Source organism: Brassica rapa, chromosome A02 (genome assembly GCF_000309985.2).
Source record: "Brassica rapa cultivar Chiifu-401-42 chromosome A02, CAAS_Brap_v3.01, whole genome shotgun sequence".
Classification (NCBI taxonomy): domain Eukaryota; kingdom Viridiplantae; phylum Streptophyta; class Magnoliopsida; order Brassicales; family Brassicaceae; genus Brassica; species Brassica rapa.
This window is the reverse complement of record NC_024796.2, coordinates 5917129-5934499: the sequence shown is the minus strand read 5'-3', so window position 1 is coordinate 5934499 and position 17371 is coordinate 5917129. Positions and strand designations below refer to the sequence as shown.

The following is a 17371-nucleotide window of genomic DNA, read 5'->3' as shown; positions in this document are numbered from 1 at the left end:
ATTTGTCCAAGTTCTTCTATTAAACATTGCCGTTTTACATTAAAAATGGAAAAATACGTAAAAATTTAAACATCTATCTTAAAATATAAAATATAGACATTGACTAAATATAAAGTATAAGAAATAGAAATACTCAATATAAAAAAAAGTAAATATTCTAAATATATAAATATAAGAATTATATATACAATAATAAGTAAATTCACAATTTAAAAAAATGGAAAGAGTACATTAAATATTAAACATCTATCTTAAAATGTAAAATATAGATATTAATTAAATAGAAAATATAAGAAAAAGAAATACACAACTTAAAAACAATGGAAAAGTATATTAAGATTTAAACATCTATTTTAAAATGTAAAATATAGATATTACGCAAATAGAAAGTATAAGAAAAGGAAATACACAATTTAAAAAAATGGAAAAAGTACATTAGTATTTAAACATCTATCTTAAAATGTAAATCAATGTTAAAATATAAAATTATTAGTAAATAGAAAGTATAAGAAATAGAAATACACAATATAAAGAAAAATAAATAATAAGTAAATATATAATATAATCTCGAAAGATGACACGTGGCATAAAATATAGTTTTACATTTTAATTTTATTATTTTCGAAAATTATAAAAAAAAATATGTAAACATACAGCATAAAAAATGGAAAAACTACATTAAACATATGTAAGATTACTATTTTTAACTTAAAAAAAAAGACGGTTTATCTCCGTAATGTAACATTACCGTTTTATAAAAAAACAAAAAACATTATATATAATTTCGAAAATAATAAATATATGTAAAACATACAACATAAAAATAGAAATACTACATTAAACATATGTAAGATTACCATTTTACATTTTTATTTTAAGAAAATAATATGTAAACATACAACATAAAAAATAGAAATACTACATTAAATATATGCAAAATTACCATTTTACATTTAAAAATAACAATAATATGTAAACATACAACATAAAAAATGGAAAAACTACATTAAACATATGTAAGATTACCATTGTTCACTAAAAAAACGGGTTATCTTCATAATGTAACATTACCATTTTATTAAAAAAAAGAAAAAAAATATAAATATAACTATTTGACTATTTGTCCAAGTTCTTCTATTAAACATTATCGTTTTATATTAAAAATGGAAAAATACGTAAAGATTTAAACATCTATCTTAAAATATAAAATATAGACATTAACTAAATATAAAGTATAAGAAAGAGAAATACTAAATATATAGAAAAATAAATAATAAGTAAATATTATAAATATATAATTATACGAATTATATACACAATAATAAGTAAATGCACAATTTTTAAAAAATGGAAATAGTACATTAAATATTAAACATCTATCTTAAAATGTAAAATATAGATATTAAGTAAATAGAAAGTATAAGAAAAGGAAATACACAATTTAAAAAAATTGAAAAAGTACATTAGTATTTAAACATCTATCTTAAAATGTAAATCAATCTTAAAATATAAAATTATTAGTAAATAGAAAGTATAAGAAATAGAAATACACAATATAAAGAAAAGTAAATAATAAGTAAATATATAATATAAGTAAATACCAAATTTAAAAAATGGGAAATTAAATTAAGATTTAAAAATATATATTAAAAATTAAAATATAGATATTACGTAAATAGAAAGTATAACAAATGGAAATATACAATTTAAAAAAAATGGAAAACGTACATTAAGATTTAAACGTCTTTCTTAAAATGTAAAATAGAGATATTAAATAAATGAAAAGTACAAGAAATGGAAATACATATACACGAAAATAAATAATAAGTAAATAATGTGAATATATAATATATGAATTATATATGTAACAATAAGTAAATACACAATTTTTTTTAAAAAATGGAAAAAGTTCATCAAGCATTAAACATCTATCTTAAAATGTAAAATATATAATATAAGTAAATACACAATTTAAAAAATGGAAAAATTACATTAATATTTAAATATCTATTTTAAAATATAAAATATAGATATTACGTAAATAAAAATATAAGAAATGGAAATAAACATTTTAAGAAATGGAAAAAGTACATTAAGATTTAAGCATCTATCTTAAAATATATTTCTATCTTAAAATGGTAGTAAATTATATAAAAATGGAAATACCACATTAAACCAAAAAAAAATAAAAATGTATAGTTTTTCATCAAGAAAGTCCCTATAAAACTCATTATTCCATCCACATCAACCTCACACTATTAAGGAAAATTTAAAGCACTCGAGCAAAAAAATGGTTTCACCATCAACTCTTGCCGTCCCAGAAACCTTTAATGACCTTGAATGAGATTTTTTTATAACAACAAACTTTTTGTTAGGTGGATTCATTGTTGGAAAATCCGCAACTTCCAAAAGCCAAACTTATTCATGGGAATTGAATTGCTTTTCATAGACTCAAAGGTATTCTTACAAATTTAAATTAATCTAATCCATAATTTTATTGTTAATATTCATACTAACTCTTTCATGATAAAACCATTTCAGTTAATAAACATTCAAGCGTTTATCCCGAAACACTTTATTCATCGCCGAATCAGGTATTGGTTCATGTTGGTTTAGTATTGTTTTTGGTTTACTAACCGGTTTAGGATGGTCCTATTGTAAATATAATTTAAGTTGGTTTAGCATATATTATGTTTAAAATAACTTAAATTAAATAATAATAATATTATGCTTAAAATATAATTTTAGAGAGTTTTCAAATATAGTTTACAGAACAATATAGGTGATGAATTTAATTTATTAAATTCGTTTATTACTTAAAACTAAGTTTTTTAAAAAACATACTGAGTTATAAATATCAATGATGGATTGGTGAGTATAACATGAAGAAAAAAAATATAAATATCTGATTTTCATGATAAGAAATTCAGCTTTTATTTAGATACTCAATATATAATATCTTAAATTATTTTTTAAAAAATATACATAATTTATATATATATATATATATATTAATCTTCCAAACTTAAACTATTATATTATATATGAATAATGTTTTTAAATAAAAATAATTTCTGATTTAAAATAAAAATAAAAATAACAAATGGTTATTTTCAAATAATGGATGTAATTTACATTATACTATCATTTAACAAGTATTAGATACGTTTTGATATATCATTATTTTCTATTTCCAGAAAACAATAAATTGTTAAACATCAATATCATCTAAGTTAAGTATACGAACAACACAAATTCAAACATCACAAAAAATATTTACATAACCATTATAATACAATAATTTAACAAAAAATACAATAAAAATATTAAAAAGAATAGTTATATACTTAATATTTGAAAATAAAAGATATTTTTGCTAAAATTGTACTTTCCTGGCCAAGGAGATCGACCATCTTTTTACGGATCGATCGAATGTTGAGCATGTGGTCGATCCGAAAATACACTGGAGTTTAATAAAATTTCTAAAATATTTATTCCAACACTCAAAAGATAGTTTTGCTAAATATGATAACTAGATAGCCAATAAAATTACAAAAAAATATTTAAATAGTAAAAAATATGTTAATTTAACGTGTTAAAATTTAAAAATAAATTTTAATTATGACATGCATTTAACATTTATATAAATATATATCATAGCCTAAATATAAATAATTTAATAACTTAAATTAGAAAAAAATAAAAATCCCGGGCGTAGCCCGGGTTAATCTCTAGTCTACTAATAATAACAATCCTAATTAATTCCAAAGGTTGTGAATCCACTTATGTTGAAAGGTTATGTCTTTTGAAAAAATGTTTAAAGGTTGTGTCTTTTACATAAATGTTGGAAGGTTGTGTCTTTTACAAAAATTGATTAAAAGGTTGTGTCTTTTGTAAAAAAAATATTTAAAAAGTTGTATCTTTTAGAAAAATGTTGGAAAGTTGTGTCTTTTCTAAAAATTATCCAAAGATTGTGACTATTCATATATATGTATCTTTTAAAAAGTAAAACATTGTGACTATTCTTATAAGTATTTTGTTTTTAATTTTGTTTATCACTGTTTATTCATAACCGTTTAAGACTTTTTTTCGTTTATAACTGTTTTCATTTTTTAATTGTATTTTTAATTTATATATTTTCAATTCTGTTTATTATACTTTGTGTTTGTGTGTTTCATAACTCTATAATATACTTTTTCATATATCTTATGTCTTTCAAATATATATATATATATATTTTATCATTTCGTTTATAATTGATTTTTTTAAATATTGTATTTTTTTTATTTTCATATGTATATATATATACATATATAATATTTTATTGGAGATTTAAGTAAATCGTTGTAAATATTTAAATGAGTCATTGCAATCCTTTGGATGAATATTTACAGTTGCTTAAATAAACTATTACGACCTTTCATAATTAACCATTGCAAGTTTTGGTGTTCTGCCTAGCAACATTTACTTTTTTAACCAATGTCATTACTTTTTTATAGGAAAATAAAAATCTACCGGCTAGATTTGTGTCTATGATATAATCTAATGGTTAAAATTTTGTTTAGGAGCAAAAGTGTGACATCCTAGATTCATTAACAAGCGACGTCTTCGTCCCACCAAATCATATCACTTCAAAGACGTCCCTTAATTATCTGTCGAGTTTTCCTTACATAGCAAGCGATATCAGCAAGCGATGTCACCAAATCATAGCATAGCTCTTCAAAGGCGTCTCTTAAATAAATTGTCGACGTTTTCTCATATCCATGCACTAATCATCATCCCTTAAGAGTCGTGTCTTTTCAAGAATGTTATATATAGAAGAGATTGTATGTGGTGTCAGATTTTAATATCTTTTTTTTTCGTTGCATCTGTTGCTGAGGATGTTCTTCCTCTAACAACTTTTCAGATAATTTAACTTTCGTATTCCGTCTCTGTTGAGTTTCTGATGAGTTTATCGTCCCTGTTAAATTTCTACAATTTTCGATCTATTTCCCTGTAAATATTGTGTTTTTTCAAAAATGTTGTAAAGTTGTATCTTTTCTAAACACTGATTGAAAGGTTGTGTCTTTTGTAAAAAATGTTTAAAATGTTGTGTCTTTAATAATAGCAATCTCAATTAATTTCAAAGGTTGTGAATCCACTTATGTTGAAAGGTTATGTCTTTTATAAAAAGTGTTTAAAAGGTTGTGTTTTTTCAAAAATGTTGAAAGTTTGTATCTTTTCTAAACATTGATTGAAAGGTTGTGTCTTTTACAAAAATATTGGAAGGTTATGTCTTTTCTAAAAGTTGTCTAAAGGTTGTGACTATTCATATATATATATATATATGTACTTTTTAAAAACTGAAAAATTGTGACTATTCATATAAGTATCTTTTCAAAATAACTACATTTAAATTGGAAGAATGCGACTATTCAAATTGAAGAGTTGTGACTATTCAAACAGATTTTAAAAATCTATAAATAGTCTCTGTCATGCATTTCTCAAAATATAATTTTCATTAACCAACTAAAAAAAATGGTAGAAAAAAAAAGTTCTAAGCAGTTGCATTAATACAAATTTTTAGAAGACATTCAAATGAAACGTTATAAACAAAAAATATTAGGAAGAATTTTACGTGTTTGGATAGCTAAAAATCCAAAACGAAATAATGAAATCAATATTCTCAATTTTCTTATATTAGATGAAAAGGTTTGTCTTTCACACATACAAATTTGTTTATATTTGTTCATGTTATTGCCGTGTTCTTCTAATTAATGTCAAAGATTATGTTATCTAAACTATTAAAACAGAAGTACAAATAGTACTTAACCCTTAATTTTCCTAAATATTTACCATCATATGCCATTGGGATTATACACTATCGTTTTAACATATTTTTAAACTACCCTACAAAATTGTTTTCACTTAACAGACGATGGCTTTCATGTCTTCTTCCCCATATATTTTTGTTTGATGAACATTCCTTTTTCTCTATTCTTCCAAGCCTTCTTCTCCATTCTTCCCACTCTCTTTGTTTGATGGATTCAAGTCGAGGAAAAGGCTAGATCAGAGTTTTGGCGTAATTGGGTTGTTTCTTGCTCTGTCGTGGTTGTTTGTGGTCTCAGATTGGTGGGTTCCATGGTGAGTCAAGACGTCAGTTGATTTTTGCTAAGCTCCGGTGTAGTTTCGTAAGTTGCACCAGGAGTGACCAATTGTGAATGAATCGCAACACTGGCTGAGTGAGGTGTCTAGGAAATCACGGCTGCGTTAGTTAGGAGGGGGCCATGAGTTCGGTTAACTAGGGCTTCTTACCGATTTTGTACGTTTAGTTTTTTTTTCTGATTATATGCATCAAATCATTAACCAATTCTGTTTTGGTAACCGAATCGAACTTATATAGATTATATTTATCGTAAGTACTTTGAATTTTGTCAAAACTTATGTATGTTTGGAAGCTATTAGTTTTGATCAATATGATTTGACTTTTCTACCAACGAATTAACTAATATAAAGTTATAAACCATGTCAGTTTTACCAAAATACATTAGAATCAATTATTATTTTCTTCCTAAAAGAATCAGTTCGATCGGTTTATGTAGTGCAATATATGTTGTTCAACTGATATATGCATAACTTTCTGTTAATGTATAATTTATATGGTTTACATCTGGTCATATAAACTATTCTGATAGGAGGAAGGTTGTTGATATTATGATAAAATACAATTATAGAAATTGAAAATGTTAATTAACTTACATTTCAAAATGCATTATGAGGAAGTTTCTTATAAGTTTTTAATATTATTTTTTAAATGTCTCATGTTTTAATAGTTTAGATAGATTTAATAAAATTTAAAATGATGATTTAATTAAAAATCACACATGAAAAAATTATATACTTCTATTAAACAAAATAGATTTGAAGTATTATACATGATTCACAGCATATATATATATATAATCTACATAAAGAAAACTCAATCAATTTCTATCTACAAAACCCCAATCTATTTCTATTTCTCTAAACCCGAAAAAACAAAACCGAGCGGATACTTCACAATTCAAAATATATTAAAAGATTAATTATCCAAACTCAGGGTTTTTGGATATTCATAATTAAAAAATATCCAAAACCCTGAATTACCTGATATTTTTTTTAGTTTTCTAGGTTAAATTCGGATTTTTCTAAGTTTTTCGAGATTTTAGATTTAAACTTGAACCAAACCCAAACTATTTATAACTCAGTTTCATGTAGAAACCCAACCTAAAAACTATCTGAACTGATCCAATCCAAATGAAACCACTTAATTGTTATGTGTTTGAAATATAATTATGGAAAAACATACATCCGCGCGGATGCGCGGGTCAAAATCTAGTTTCATCTTAAAAGTTGCACTTGTTAAGAAAAAGTGAACTTATATTTGTGTCTCAAAGGTTGTATTGTTTCATCCTAAAAGTTGTATTCGTTGAGGTTGCATCTTTTTAGTTACACCTAATTGCTTAATTTTTTAAAAGTTACATATTATACTATTCAATACTCATATATTTTCAATTTGATTGGTTGTAAATGTTCTACGATTGCAACTTTCTATTAATTGTTATATATACCTATTCGTATCTAACCGTTTACATTTTTTAATTTGATGTAATCTAGTGGATAAAATTTTAGTTTCATTTTGCAACTGACATCATCAATGCTAATGTAAAAGGCATCTCTTTTTGTTTCCTTTTTTTTTTAATCGTCACTTCTCAAAAGAAACGAACTTTCAAACTAGAATCTTTTAACAAATTTATATATCATTTCTCCCATCAGACACGATTGTTCTTATTTCTATTCACTTTCTAATCATTTTTTCTTCAAATTTCTCTGTTATGCGGATTCTTTTCACTATAGAATATCCCTTATCCGATTTCACCACCGTGAAACCTAATTAAGTATATGTTTACATGTTAGTATATTGCTTTTAGATATTTAGGCAAACAAAATGATATGCATTGTTTCATTAGTTGGATCGGTTTGTTAGAATGGTTCAGCCGTGACTCTTTTGCTTCGTCAGGTACATGTTGTTCCTAAAACACCTTTGTGTTGACCAAATAAAATTGGCAAAAAAAATAAAATTGTTAGAACTGAAGAACCGATTTTTATGAAAAACTCGGTTAAAAATTTAATTATATTTCAATGATTTTTCTTTTAAAAGGTAGTACATCAGATATAGTTTTTTCTCTTTCAATTTGAATTGATTTAGTTAGATATGCTATTAGAATAGATATAATGATATATAAGTTTCTCTTTCAGTGTACATTGATTTAGTTAGATAAGTTATTAGAGTGGATATAATGAGACAAATAGAATTTTGTCATGATATTTCATCAAAAGCTTGTTAGGAATAAAAATCAAAACTAAAATATTTAATCTGAATGAAATCATATATATATATATATAATGCTTCCAATATTAAAAATCACTTCGATTTGAAGAAGTGTATTTCTAGAATTGTGAGGATCAAATTACATATTAGAAACCACATATTTAAAAATAATTTATATACATTAGCAAAACAAACGAATTTTTTTGATAAACAAATCATTGATGAAATTACAAATGAAATAGGTATTACAAGTTTCTTTGTAGGAGAAGTAACAAAATATATAGGTGGAAGTCACATCTCTTCTTATCTGTTCTTGTATTTGTAATATGTATTGATTTTTTCAATAATCCTCTTTTTTTTTGAAAAATTCTAAATTCGAATTTCCTTTATTTTCATCTCGATTTTCAGAAACTGTTTTATAGTTATAGTATGTTTGAATGTGGAATTCATCATTCTTATTAATTTTGTCTTTTCCATTCACTCCGATTTTTTCCATTTCATCGATTTTGTCCAAATTCTCCATTTCTTCCGAAAAAGAGAAAGAAAATGAGCTTCTTTAGTGGATACCTGATCTTGGTCTTGTTTAGTCTCGCCCATTTCTGAGATTCTTTTTAGTTTTTTAGTAAAAATAGGTGATGGTATTCTGCCTAAATAATAGGCACAAGTAATAAATAAGATAATAGTTCTAAAGATTCCAGTCACTAAAATTTCTAAATTCTGACAAAAGGAACAATTTTTTTAGTCTCATTAGTGATGTAGAGTTTACGATAATGATGAAGAAAGACCACACTATTCTTCGTCATCATCATCCAGCTCTACGATCTGTGCTCGCCTCTCAGCTGCTTTCCTCCTGATGGAGAAACCCCATCTCATTGCTGCCTTTATCTTAAGCCAACCAACGACAGATCTGCCTGATCGACCACTGTCTTCATCATCATATCCTTGCATGGGCGTGTTTAGAAACGAAGGGAAAGAAGTATATCCATCTTCTGGAAAATGTGCTACAGAGTCATTGCCTGTTCCTCCTCCTCCCATGCTGAATAAGCGGACGAACTTTTGCATGTCTTCGTTCTCCAGCATTTCATGGCTTCTGAGTCTGATCTCTTCCTCTGAGAAGAAATCTTCTGCTCCTCCTCCTCCTCCTCCTCTCTCGCCGTGGTTTGACCAGTCTTCAAATGGATTGAGATTTGCCTGGTTGATGTGTTGGTAATGGCTCGTGGATGACTGTGGAGGACCAAGAGCAAGCAAACCGTTCATGTTTTGATTGTTTGTGGAGCTTTGAGCCTGATGTACACTTCCCATGAGCTGATCCGAAGCAACCTCATATTGTGCTCCTGGGTTGGAATCTAGAAGCTGGGGGTGCTGAGGATAACTTGTCACCATAGTTTGATCATACCCTGCAGCATTAAAGAGAATTTAACAAAATGTAACTTGTACTTGCTACAATTTTTTCCAAGGGAGTGATAGCAACTCACAAACCTCCAATAGTAAAATCTAAAGATTGATTAGCCCCTGCCATCTGCATAGGATGGTCAAAGGCAGTAGTTGAGTAATTTTCAGGAGGATTCTGAGGCTGCTTCATGTCTATGAGAGACTTTCCATCATACTCTATGACTAAGTTCCAGTTGTCATATGCTTTCTTCACCAGCCCATCAACATATACCTTCAGAAAATATAAGTGAAAGACTTTTAAAACAATGCAGTTCAAACACACCTAAGTAACATTAAACCTAATATAGAATATTAGTGTGCAGCAAAACCTTTTGGCTTTCAGAAAGTGAATCAGCAGAGGAGTACTGATCCCCAGATATGAGACCACTTAGCTCATAGATATTATTGAACACAACTCCAACGTTCCTTGAATCCTCCGGATAGTAGATATAAAGCTTACTGCTCAAGACACACGTCTTGGCATGCTCCGCTAGTGCATCCCACATCTTGTTTGACATTCCACTTCCAAGAATCTAAACAAACAAGAGAAAGAGATCACATCTCATAACAAGCAAAAGCTTGACATCAAACAAGCACTTACACCACGTAATCCTCCAGAATCTCTAACCATTATTCTCAGAAAGTCCTCTACAGTGACTATCCCTGCAGCACTAAGCTTCTTATGGAACGCACCATCCTTACCAATCTTCTCCAATCTCCACACTTCATCGTTCAAAGCAGGTGGATAATGCTTCTTGTACACTGCCCATAAAAACAGAACATGCGTCAAACTAAAAAAAAGAAGTAACTAACACACCACATTGTACACTGTGCACACATACATTCTCCTCTGTGGTCTTTAACAGTAAACGCTTCAGTCTTCGCCTCGCGTATCCGCACGCCATCAGAAGCAACGCGTAAACCGAGTCTGAACTTCCTACTCCGGATCCAACTCGAGTTATCAGTGAAAGAAAGCTCCCCCAAGGTTCCAACCCCTTCCTTGAGAGTCACACCCAAGTCTCCGGTAAGCAACGGTCTCTTTCCTTGACGCTCTTTCACCACATGGCTTTCAAACTCTTCCTTTGTCCAGTCTTCGTCGTCTTCAGCGTTGAAGTCACCATCAAGCGCAACAACTTCAAGCTTTGCTGAAGCTTCTGGACCGTGTAACACGGCGCGGCGAGTGTTTGCATCGATGAGGACGATGTGGATTGCGGCGCCTTGCTCTCCTTCTACTCTTCCTCCTGTGAATAAGGGGAGAGATAGCCTGGACCTGAACTGGAGCCGTAGGTTACTACCATTTGGACCTTCTATTCGCTTTGGAGAAGAACCAGAACTGCAAAGTAATAGTAAATTGTTATCTAGCATTGAAAGAGCGAGCATCAGGGCCGGTTCTGGACAAAGCCAAATGAAACATTTGCGCCAGAAAAAGATATTTATTAAATATTTTACTAAATCGCCTAAGCCCCAGAGGGCAGGCAGTGAGCATGTCACAGTATATAGAGCCATTATGATACAAAGAGAAATTTTGATTTTACCTTCCAGTAAGCCTAGCGGGGCCTAGTTTTGCCAAAGCACGTTCAACTTCCTCGCTGACCTGCTCAACATTTAACAATCTCTATTTAAAAAAAAGCCTTTAACAAATGATAGCTAATTTCTAAGTTAAAAAAGCTTATAACATGAAAATTGAAGTTCTAATAGAGAGTCAAGTATAGTGCAGGCAAGTAAAAGCAGAGAAGAGGAGAGAGGGAGAATCTTACAACTCGGCGGAGGATAGGTTCTAAAGAGGAGCAAAGCTTCTGCAAACTGTTTACTTTCAGAGCCTCTACAATCACACTGACACAAGCGTATATAAATAAAATACACAAAGTTAGAAAAACTTTTCAGTATATAATCAAACTAGTTCAAATTACGGTAAAGGGAGGTGAAAATAACCTAGCAAGAGCAGGACGTTTTCGGTCAGGTTGATCACCATCACCATTACAATCAAAACTCCTCTTGGCTCTGTTCATGTTATTACCTCTATCCATTCTATTTAGACATTACTCTCAACTCCTAGATCTGCAAAATCACTATAAAAAAAAAATCAAAACCAGACAAAAATAACCTCGAGGATAACTCATTTCCACTTAACAAACGGAACCAAGTAACTAATTTCACGTCTGAGAACAGAGAAGACTCTTCCCTGTAGACTCTAACTCACTCTTTTGGTGATCAAACTGAAGAACCAAAACTAAGGATAAAAGAGACAAGTCACAAGAAAGTACCTGTGAGACTATATCACGCCGAGTCAGCAAAACCGCCGGCGTCGAATGATTAGTAGCGAAAGGAAATGTATTGTTGTTTGAGACTTTTGAGACAGTCTCCTCTTCTTAGTCTTCTCTCGATGATTTTCGGATTATTTTTTGGAGGTTATAATCGGTCTCTACTGGGATTTAATCTGGTGCGTTAAGGTCCACTAGAACGCAATGATTGTTGTTTCTTCCCACTGGCATTAATAATGGTCGTTACTCCAGTATTCACCACTTTGTCCTATTTAAGGTTACACTTTTCTTTGTCCCAAAAAAAAAAGTTACGGCTCCTATTGGCGTGAAGGCTGTCGACACTTTTGCTGTAATTGGAATGCCTTTTTAATGGAATCACGTGGAATCAGTCACTAATTCACGTGTTTCAAAAAAAAAAGTCATTAATTCACGTTTCAAAAAAAATTTACATGTTAAGTGGAAAAAACATTTTTTTTTATTTCACACATTCCTGTAGCCTGTGGGATGAATGAAAAAAAAATCACTTAAAAATCATTGATGATAAGAAATAGAGAAGTGAATAGAATGAAATAATTTGAATATAAGTAAAAAATACATACATCATTCTTCTAATTCCTGAAATTATCGCTATTTCATTCCATTTTCTTATTTTGATTCCAATTTCATTTATTCCACACATTCCTAGATTAAGTTTATGTAACCACACAATCCTCAAAGTTAATTTAAAAACCAATCAGGCTTTTAGTTCCTTTTTTCTCTAAAACTCTATGTTACATGGAAACGGAAGCGGGTACGTGGAAGCGGAAGCGTATGGAAGCGCAGAAGCGAGATTTTTTAAAAAATTAGGAAGCGGATACGTATTGGAAACGTATCTATATATATATATATATATGAATATATATACATATGTAAGATTATTTTTTAAAATCTAAAACTAAAAATTATATGATTTAAATTTAAAATAAAGCATTTATTCTTATAATAATTTTCAAATGACTTCATATTTAAACTGTGAAAATACACATAAATTAAATTAAATAAATAATATTATATTTTTTCAATTCCTTATAATTAATTGACATAATATATTTGAATATATGATCTATCTTTAATAAAAACCTGAATGCATAAAGATAATTTATAGTATTAGTTTTAATATTTGTATATTTCTATTCTCTCTATTCAATACTATTAAAATTTGGATTATATATAAATTAAAAACTATAATTTTATATTTTTATTGATATAAGACATTGTTTTTTTTAAATGGAAGCGTGATTCCAAAATGGAATCGTAAGCTTCCAATGTGTTTTTAAAGAGAATATTTTAGAAGCGTTTTGGAAGCGAGATTCCGTAAGCTTCCACAAGGTTCCGATTCCGGTTCCGAAGCGGGAAGCGGACGTCCGATGAAGCTTCCGTGCAACATAGTAAAACTTCTACCACCTTCGTCAACTGCTTGATTGTCACATTTTTATCTTTCAAATAACGATTTGTTCTAAAGCCACACTCACTAGTCACTAGACTTTGAGAAGGATGTGGGTCCTTTTCGTATTTTTAATTTTTTTTTGCATATTTTCCATATTTTTTCTTCCTTTAACAAAAAACAAATTAAACAACTAAAATAAAATAAAAAAAATTTAACAAAATTAAAGGAAATTCAATAAAAAGTATAATAAAATCTAAATTATTTTAAATTGGATTTTGTTGTAAGAAAAAATTATCAGTATATTATTATTAATTACTTCTTTTATTTAATAAAAAATTTCATCATGACATTTCTACATAAATTAAGAAATAAATTTGTTTATTTATATATTTATTTATTATATTTTTATCAATAGTTTTTAATAAAAATAAAATTATTTATAAGATAAACATATATTTAATAACTAATATTAAAATATTAAAATGATATTTTGTATGTAATAAAATGTTAAAATAATAGTCAGTTATTACTTAGTATATTTTAATAATAAATCAAAACTTACATTTGTAGCATTTATAATATTAGTTCAAAGTATATTTTCAATATATTATCATATATATATATATATATATATATTAGAATTTAGTATAAACATGTTTTATATAAAGTAATCGTCACACCTTTTGTAGTTTTTAATACCAATCAGACTTTCAAAGTTACTTTAGATGATAGCTAGAGTTTTCACAGTTAAAATTTTTACGGCCAAAATTCTAAAACGATAGCCTAAACCAACAGTCGTTGCCAATGGGTCCGGGTCTAATTGTTTTAGACTTTGAAGGTTTTTACTTAAAATCTTTTACTGTTATGGCTTTTAAATTAATTTTGACTGAACTGATGTGGCTTTAGATTTTTTTAAAAAATAAGAAAATAGTGGCCTTCAGTTTAACAAACCATCAGAAGAGTAACTTCAGTTATTTTGGTTTTGAGAATTTGAAGGAATAGTTTGGCTTTAAAGGCTTGATTTAAATCAAAGTCTCAAAAGTCACTAAAATAAGAAGCTAAAAGATTATTAAGGCAAAAAAAAATTATTTATCCTAACAATATCTAAGAATAGTGATTTCTTGATTCATCTAGTCGTCCAAACAAATAAAAGTTTCAAACCTAATGCAACTTAACTCCTACGTTAAACACAATCATAAGAAAGTATTTATCTAACTTAGAAATAATAACAAGAAATAGAAATAATAGAGTTATTCCAAATTCTGCAGGAACCATAATGAAATAAAAATCCATTGACAACTGATATATCCCCATAATCAAAGTCTTACAATTATTTTCAGAAATAAGCTTTACACGACTAACCAAGTCCGATTTCATAGCCAACACCCTAAAAATAAGGTTGAAGGTATTAAACCGTAAATATACTTTCTTCACTCAGGTTTCTTGGTGGCTTCAGGATTGTTGTCTGCATTTGATTCATTGGTTGTCTTCAAGGAATGTTCTGTCACTTTCTTCTCAGCTTCACGAGGACTGGTTAAATTCTTCTCAATGGCCTCACTGCATCTACCTCGGGCAGGTTGTTCAGTGTCTACATCAATAATTGATATCTCATCCCTTGAGGCGTACCAGGAATTTCCACAGGCAATACACTCCAGCTAAATGCATAAAAAAAATCAGAATGTGATTATTATGATCCATGAGTATGCATAAGATCATGCCGATAATAGATGACTTTTTTTTTTTTTTTTTTGAAACATGCCGATAATAGATGACTTGATATGTAAAAAAGCCAAAGAACCTGATAGCGATCTCCATGCCCAGTTTGAAAGATATCCCTCAGACAAACTTTAATTTGACTGCATCTCAAGCATCTTACATCAGTCATCTGCAGCCAAAGCCAACACATGACATGGTCAACGACATTCTCCAACTCAAATACAAGAGACTGGATAAGATTTGACTGTCATAAATGAAAAAAAAACCTGCATTCGTTCCGCATCATCAGGCTCATTCTTTTCTGTTTCCTCATTAGTTAGACCCTCCTGAATCCCACCAAAAAAAAACAAATCTTATTTGTTTACCTTGTAAGAAGTAATCATTACTATTTGCCAACTATAGCACAAAGCAAGATTCATATTAATCTGATACAACTATGATAATATAACAATTCCCTAACCTTTAATTCAGTGGGTGACATGTTCAAAATCTTTTCAGGTTCTAACTGGCCATTGAGCAGTCGTCTAGCCAGGAGTGCAGTGTTCTACAGACAAAAAAAAATGGAAATACTGTTCAGTGATCATAAGGCATACAAATTTTAGCATGTCACATTAATATCATAGATCAACTGTTAGGAATATGGAGCATACGTGCAGAAACAATCATGAAATGGCATGAATGCAGATTCTAACCTTGAGATTGAATACCAGTGACCTTATCCTCTGATTGTATTTAGAATGATCTGATGCAAGAGAAACATTTAAAGCCATCTCAAGGGCACACACGGGATGAACAGCAGCATCTGGCCAGATAAAACTCTCATCCTGTCAAGAAGTTTAAACAAAAAGGGTTATGAAAGGATAGAGACTATTTGGAATATGATCAGAAAGGATAGAAAAGTTTAATTAGTTTAGGACCTTTAATACATCTGAACTCACATTTGCTTCATCACCAGCGTTAGAGCATATGTTCCGGACTGCTTCCAGAAGCTTCGCCAAACACTTGTTACGATGAGCGTCATGTGTTAGTGAATCAAACTTTTGTAAGATAGAATGATACTCTGATGAGCTAGGAAAGGTAACTTCCTCCTTTCTAACGTCAACAGGAGTTATGTTTACTTTCTGAAAAGATCCTTTAGCCTTCTCTACATCTTCCTCAGTTTCAAGGTCAGGAAGATCACCCAATCGCAACACAGACTTTTCCACAAAGAGGTCGATTTCATGTTGTCTTGCATCTTCATAGACCTTATCAGTCAACTCCCGCAGCTCCATATCATCAGTATCATACACCTTTCGCACGATAAAACCTTTTTTTTTTGGAAGTTTCTTATGAGGTGGAACAAAATTCACCGGGCATCTATGCATCACAGATTCTGCGGGGACCTCATCACGATGGAAACTGTAGAACAGCTCTCGTGTACCATTTGCTTCCCAGTGTCCACCACCTTTTTTCTTTGCTTCTTCTTGACGATAAAACCACTGTCCCAGAATCATCATTCTTCCATCTTGTTTTTGGGTAATATCCTAGACACAAAAAAAACAAGTCTGTCTTAATTAAGCATAGATAAAAAAAAAAAAAAAAATCAGCAGCACGTACACTAACACCAGTACCTTGATAATGGCAATATAAGGATTTAGAATATTGCCTTCTGGATTCATCATCACCGATTCCTCCTGTGCAAGAAAGAAATGTCAGAGAGACTAAAAACAAAGCATTCAGGTGCAAAAAAAAAAAATGGGCCACTCGAGACCCATAATAATGCATCAATTAATGTAGTCAACACAACTCACCAGCTCGTATCTTTTACCGTTGCACTCGAACTGCCTGTAATGGGTTCTTCTCCCATTTCCTCTACCCGTAATTTTAACCGGCTCACCAACCGGTTTCACGACATCGGGCTTCACTTCCTTCGGTGGCATTTCCTCGTCATCTTTCTTTCTCTTTCTCTCTGTCTCCTTCTCTTCCTCATCAGACTGTTCGTACAGGATTACATTCCTACGCTTTCTCCTCCTTCCCTCCATTGTTTCCTCAGGTCTCCTTGAGTTCTGTCCCTGAGACCTCGTCTCCGCTACAAAGTCCTCTTCGTCGTTACTCGGGGACACCTGAGCAAACCTCCGACGCGACACCATCTTTCTTTCTTCTCCCTGCGAGAATAGGAGAACAGAGACAATTAATAAGATATATTGT

The 17371-nt window shown here is 29.7% G+C and overlaps 2 protein-coding genes across 3 annotated transcripts; both read right to left on the bottom strand.

Moving 5' to 3' along the window:
- Positions 1-8973: 8973 nt before the first annotated feature.
- LOC103851701 (calmodulin-binding protein 60 B) lies at positions 8974-12296 on the bottom strand. Of its 2 annotated transcripts, none has more exons than XM_009128580.3 (9): positions 12046-12296; positions 11714-11850; positions 11539-11614; positions 11317-11375; positions 10624-11114; positions 10383-10543; positions 10111-10314; positions 9830-10013; positions 8974-9747 (listed from the first exon to the last, which is right to left on the bottom strand). In XM_009128580.3, the coding sequence occupies exons 2-9, from the start codon at positions 11806-11808 to the stop codon at positions 9140-9142; spliced, it is 1878 nt and encodes a 625-aa protein (XP_009126828.1). In that variant the 5' UTR covers positions 11809-11850; positions 12046-12296; the 3' UTR covers positions 8974-9139. The 2 variants fall into 2 exon arrangements, with proteins under 2 accessions (XP_009126828.1, XP_009126829.1); XM_009128581.3 differs by having other exon boundaries at positions 9140-9747; positions 11714-11839; positions 12046-12289.
- Positions 12297-14304: 2008 nt separating this feature from the next.
- LOC103851775 lies at positions 14305-17371 on the bottom strand. The gene is made up of 6 exons (XM_033285819.1): positions 16975-17371; positions 16795-16857; positions 16102-16707; positions 15877-16008; positions 15645-15728; positions 14305-15510 (listed from the first exon to the last, which is right to left on the bottom strand). The coding sequence occupies exons 1-6, from the start codon at positions 17311-17313 to the stop codon at positions 15400-15402; spliced, it is 1335 nt and encodes a 444-aa protein (XP_033141710.1). The 5' UTR covers positions 17314-17371; the 3' UTR covers positions 14305-15399.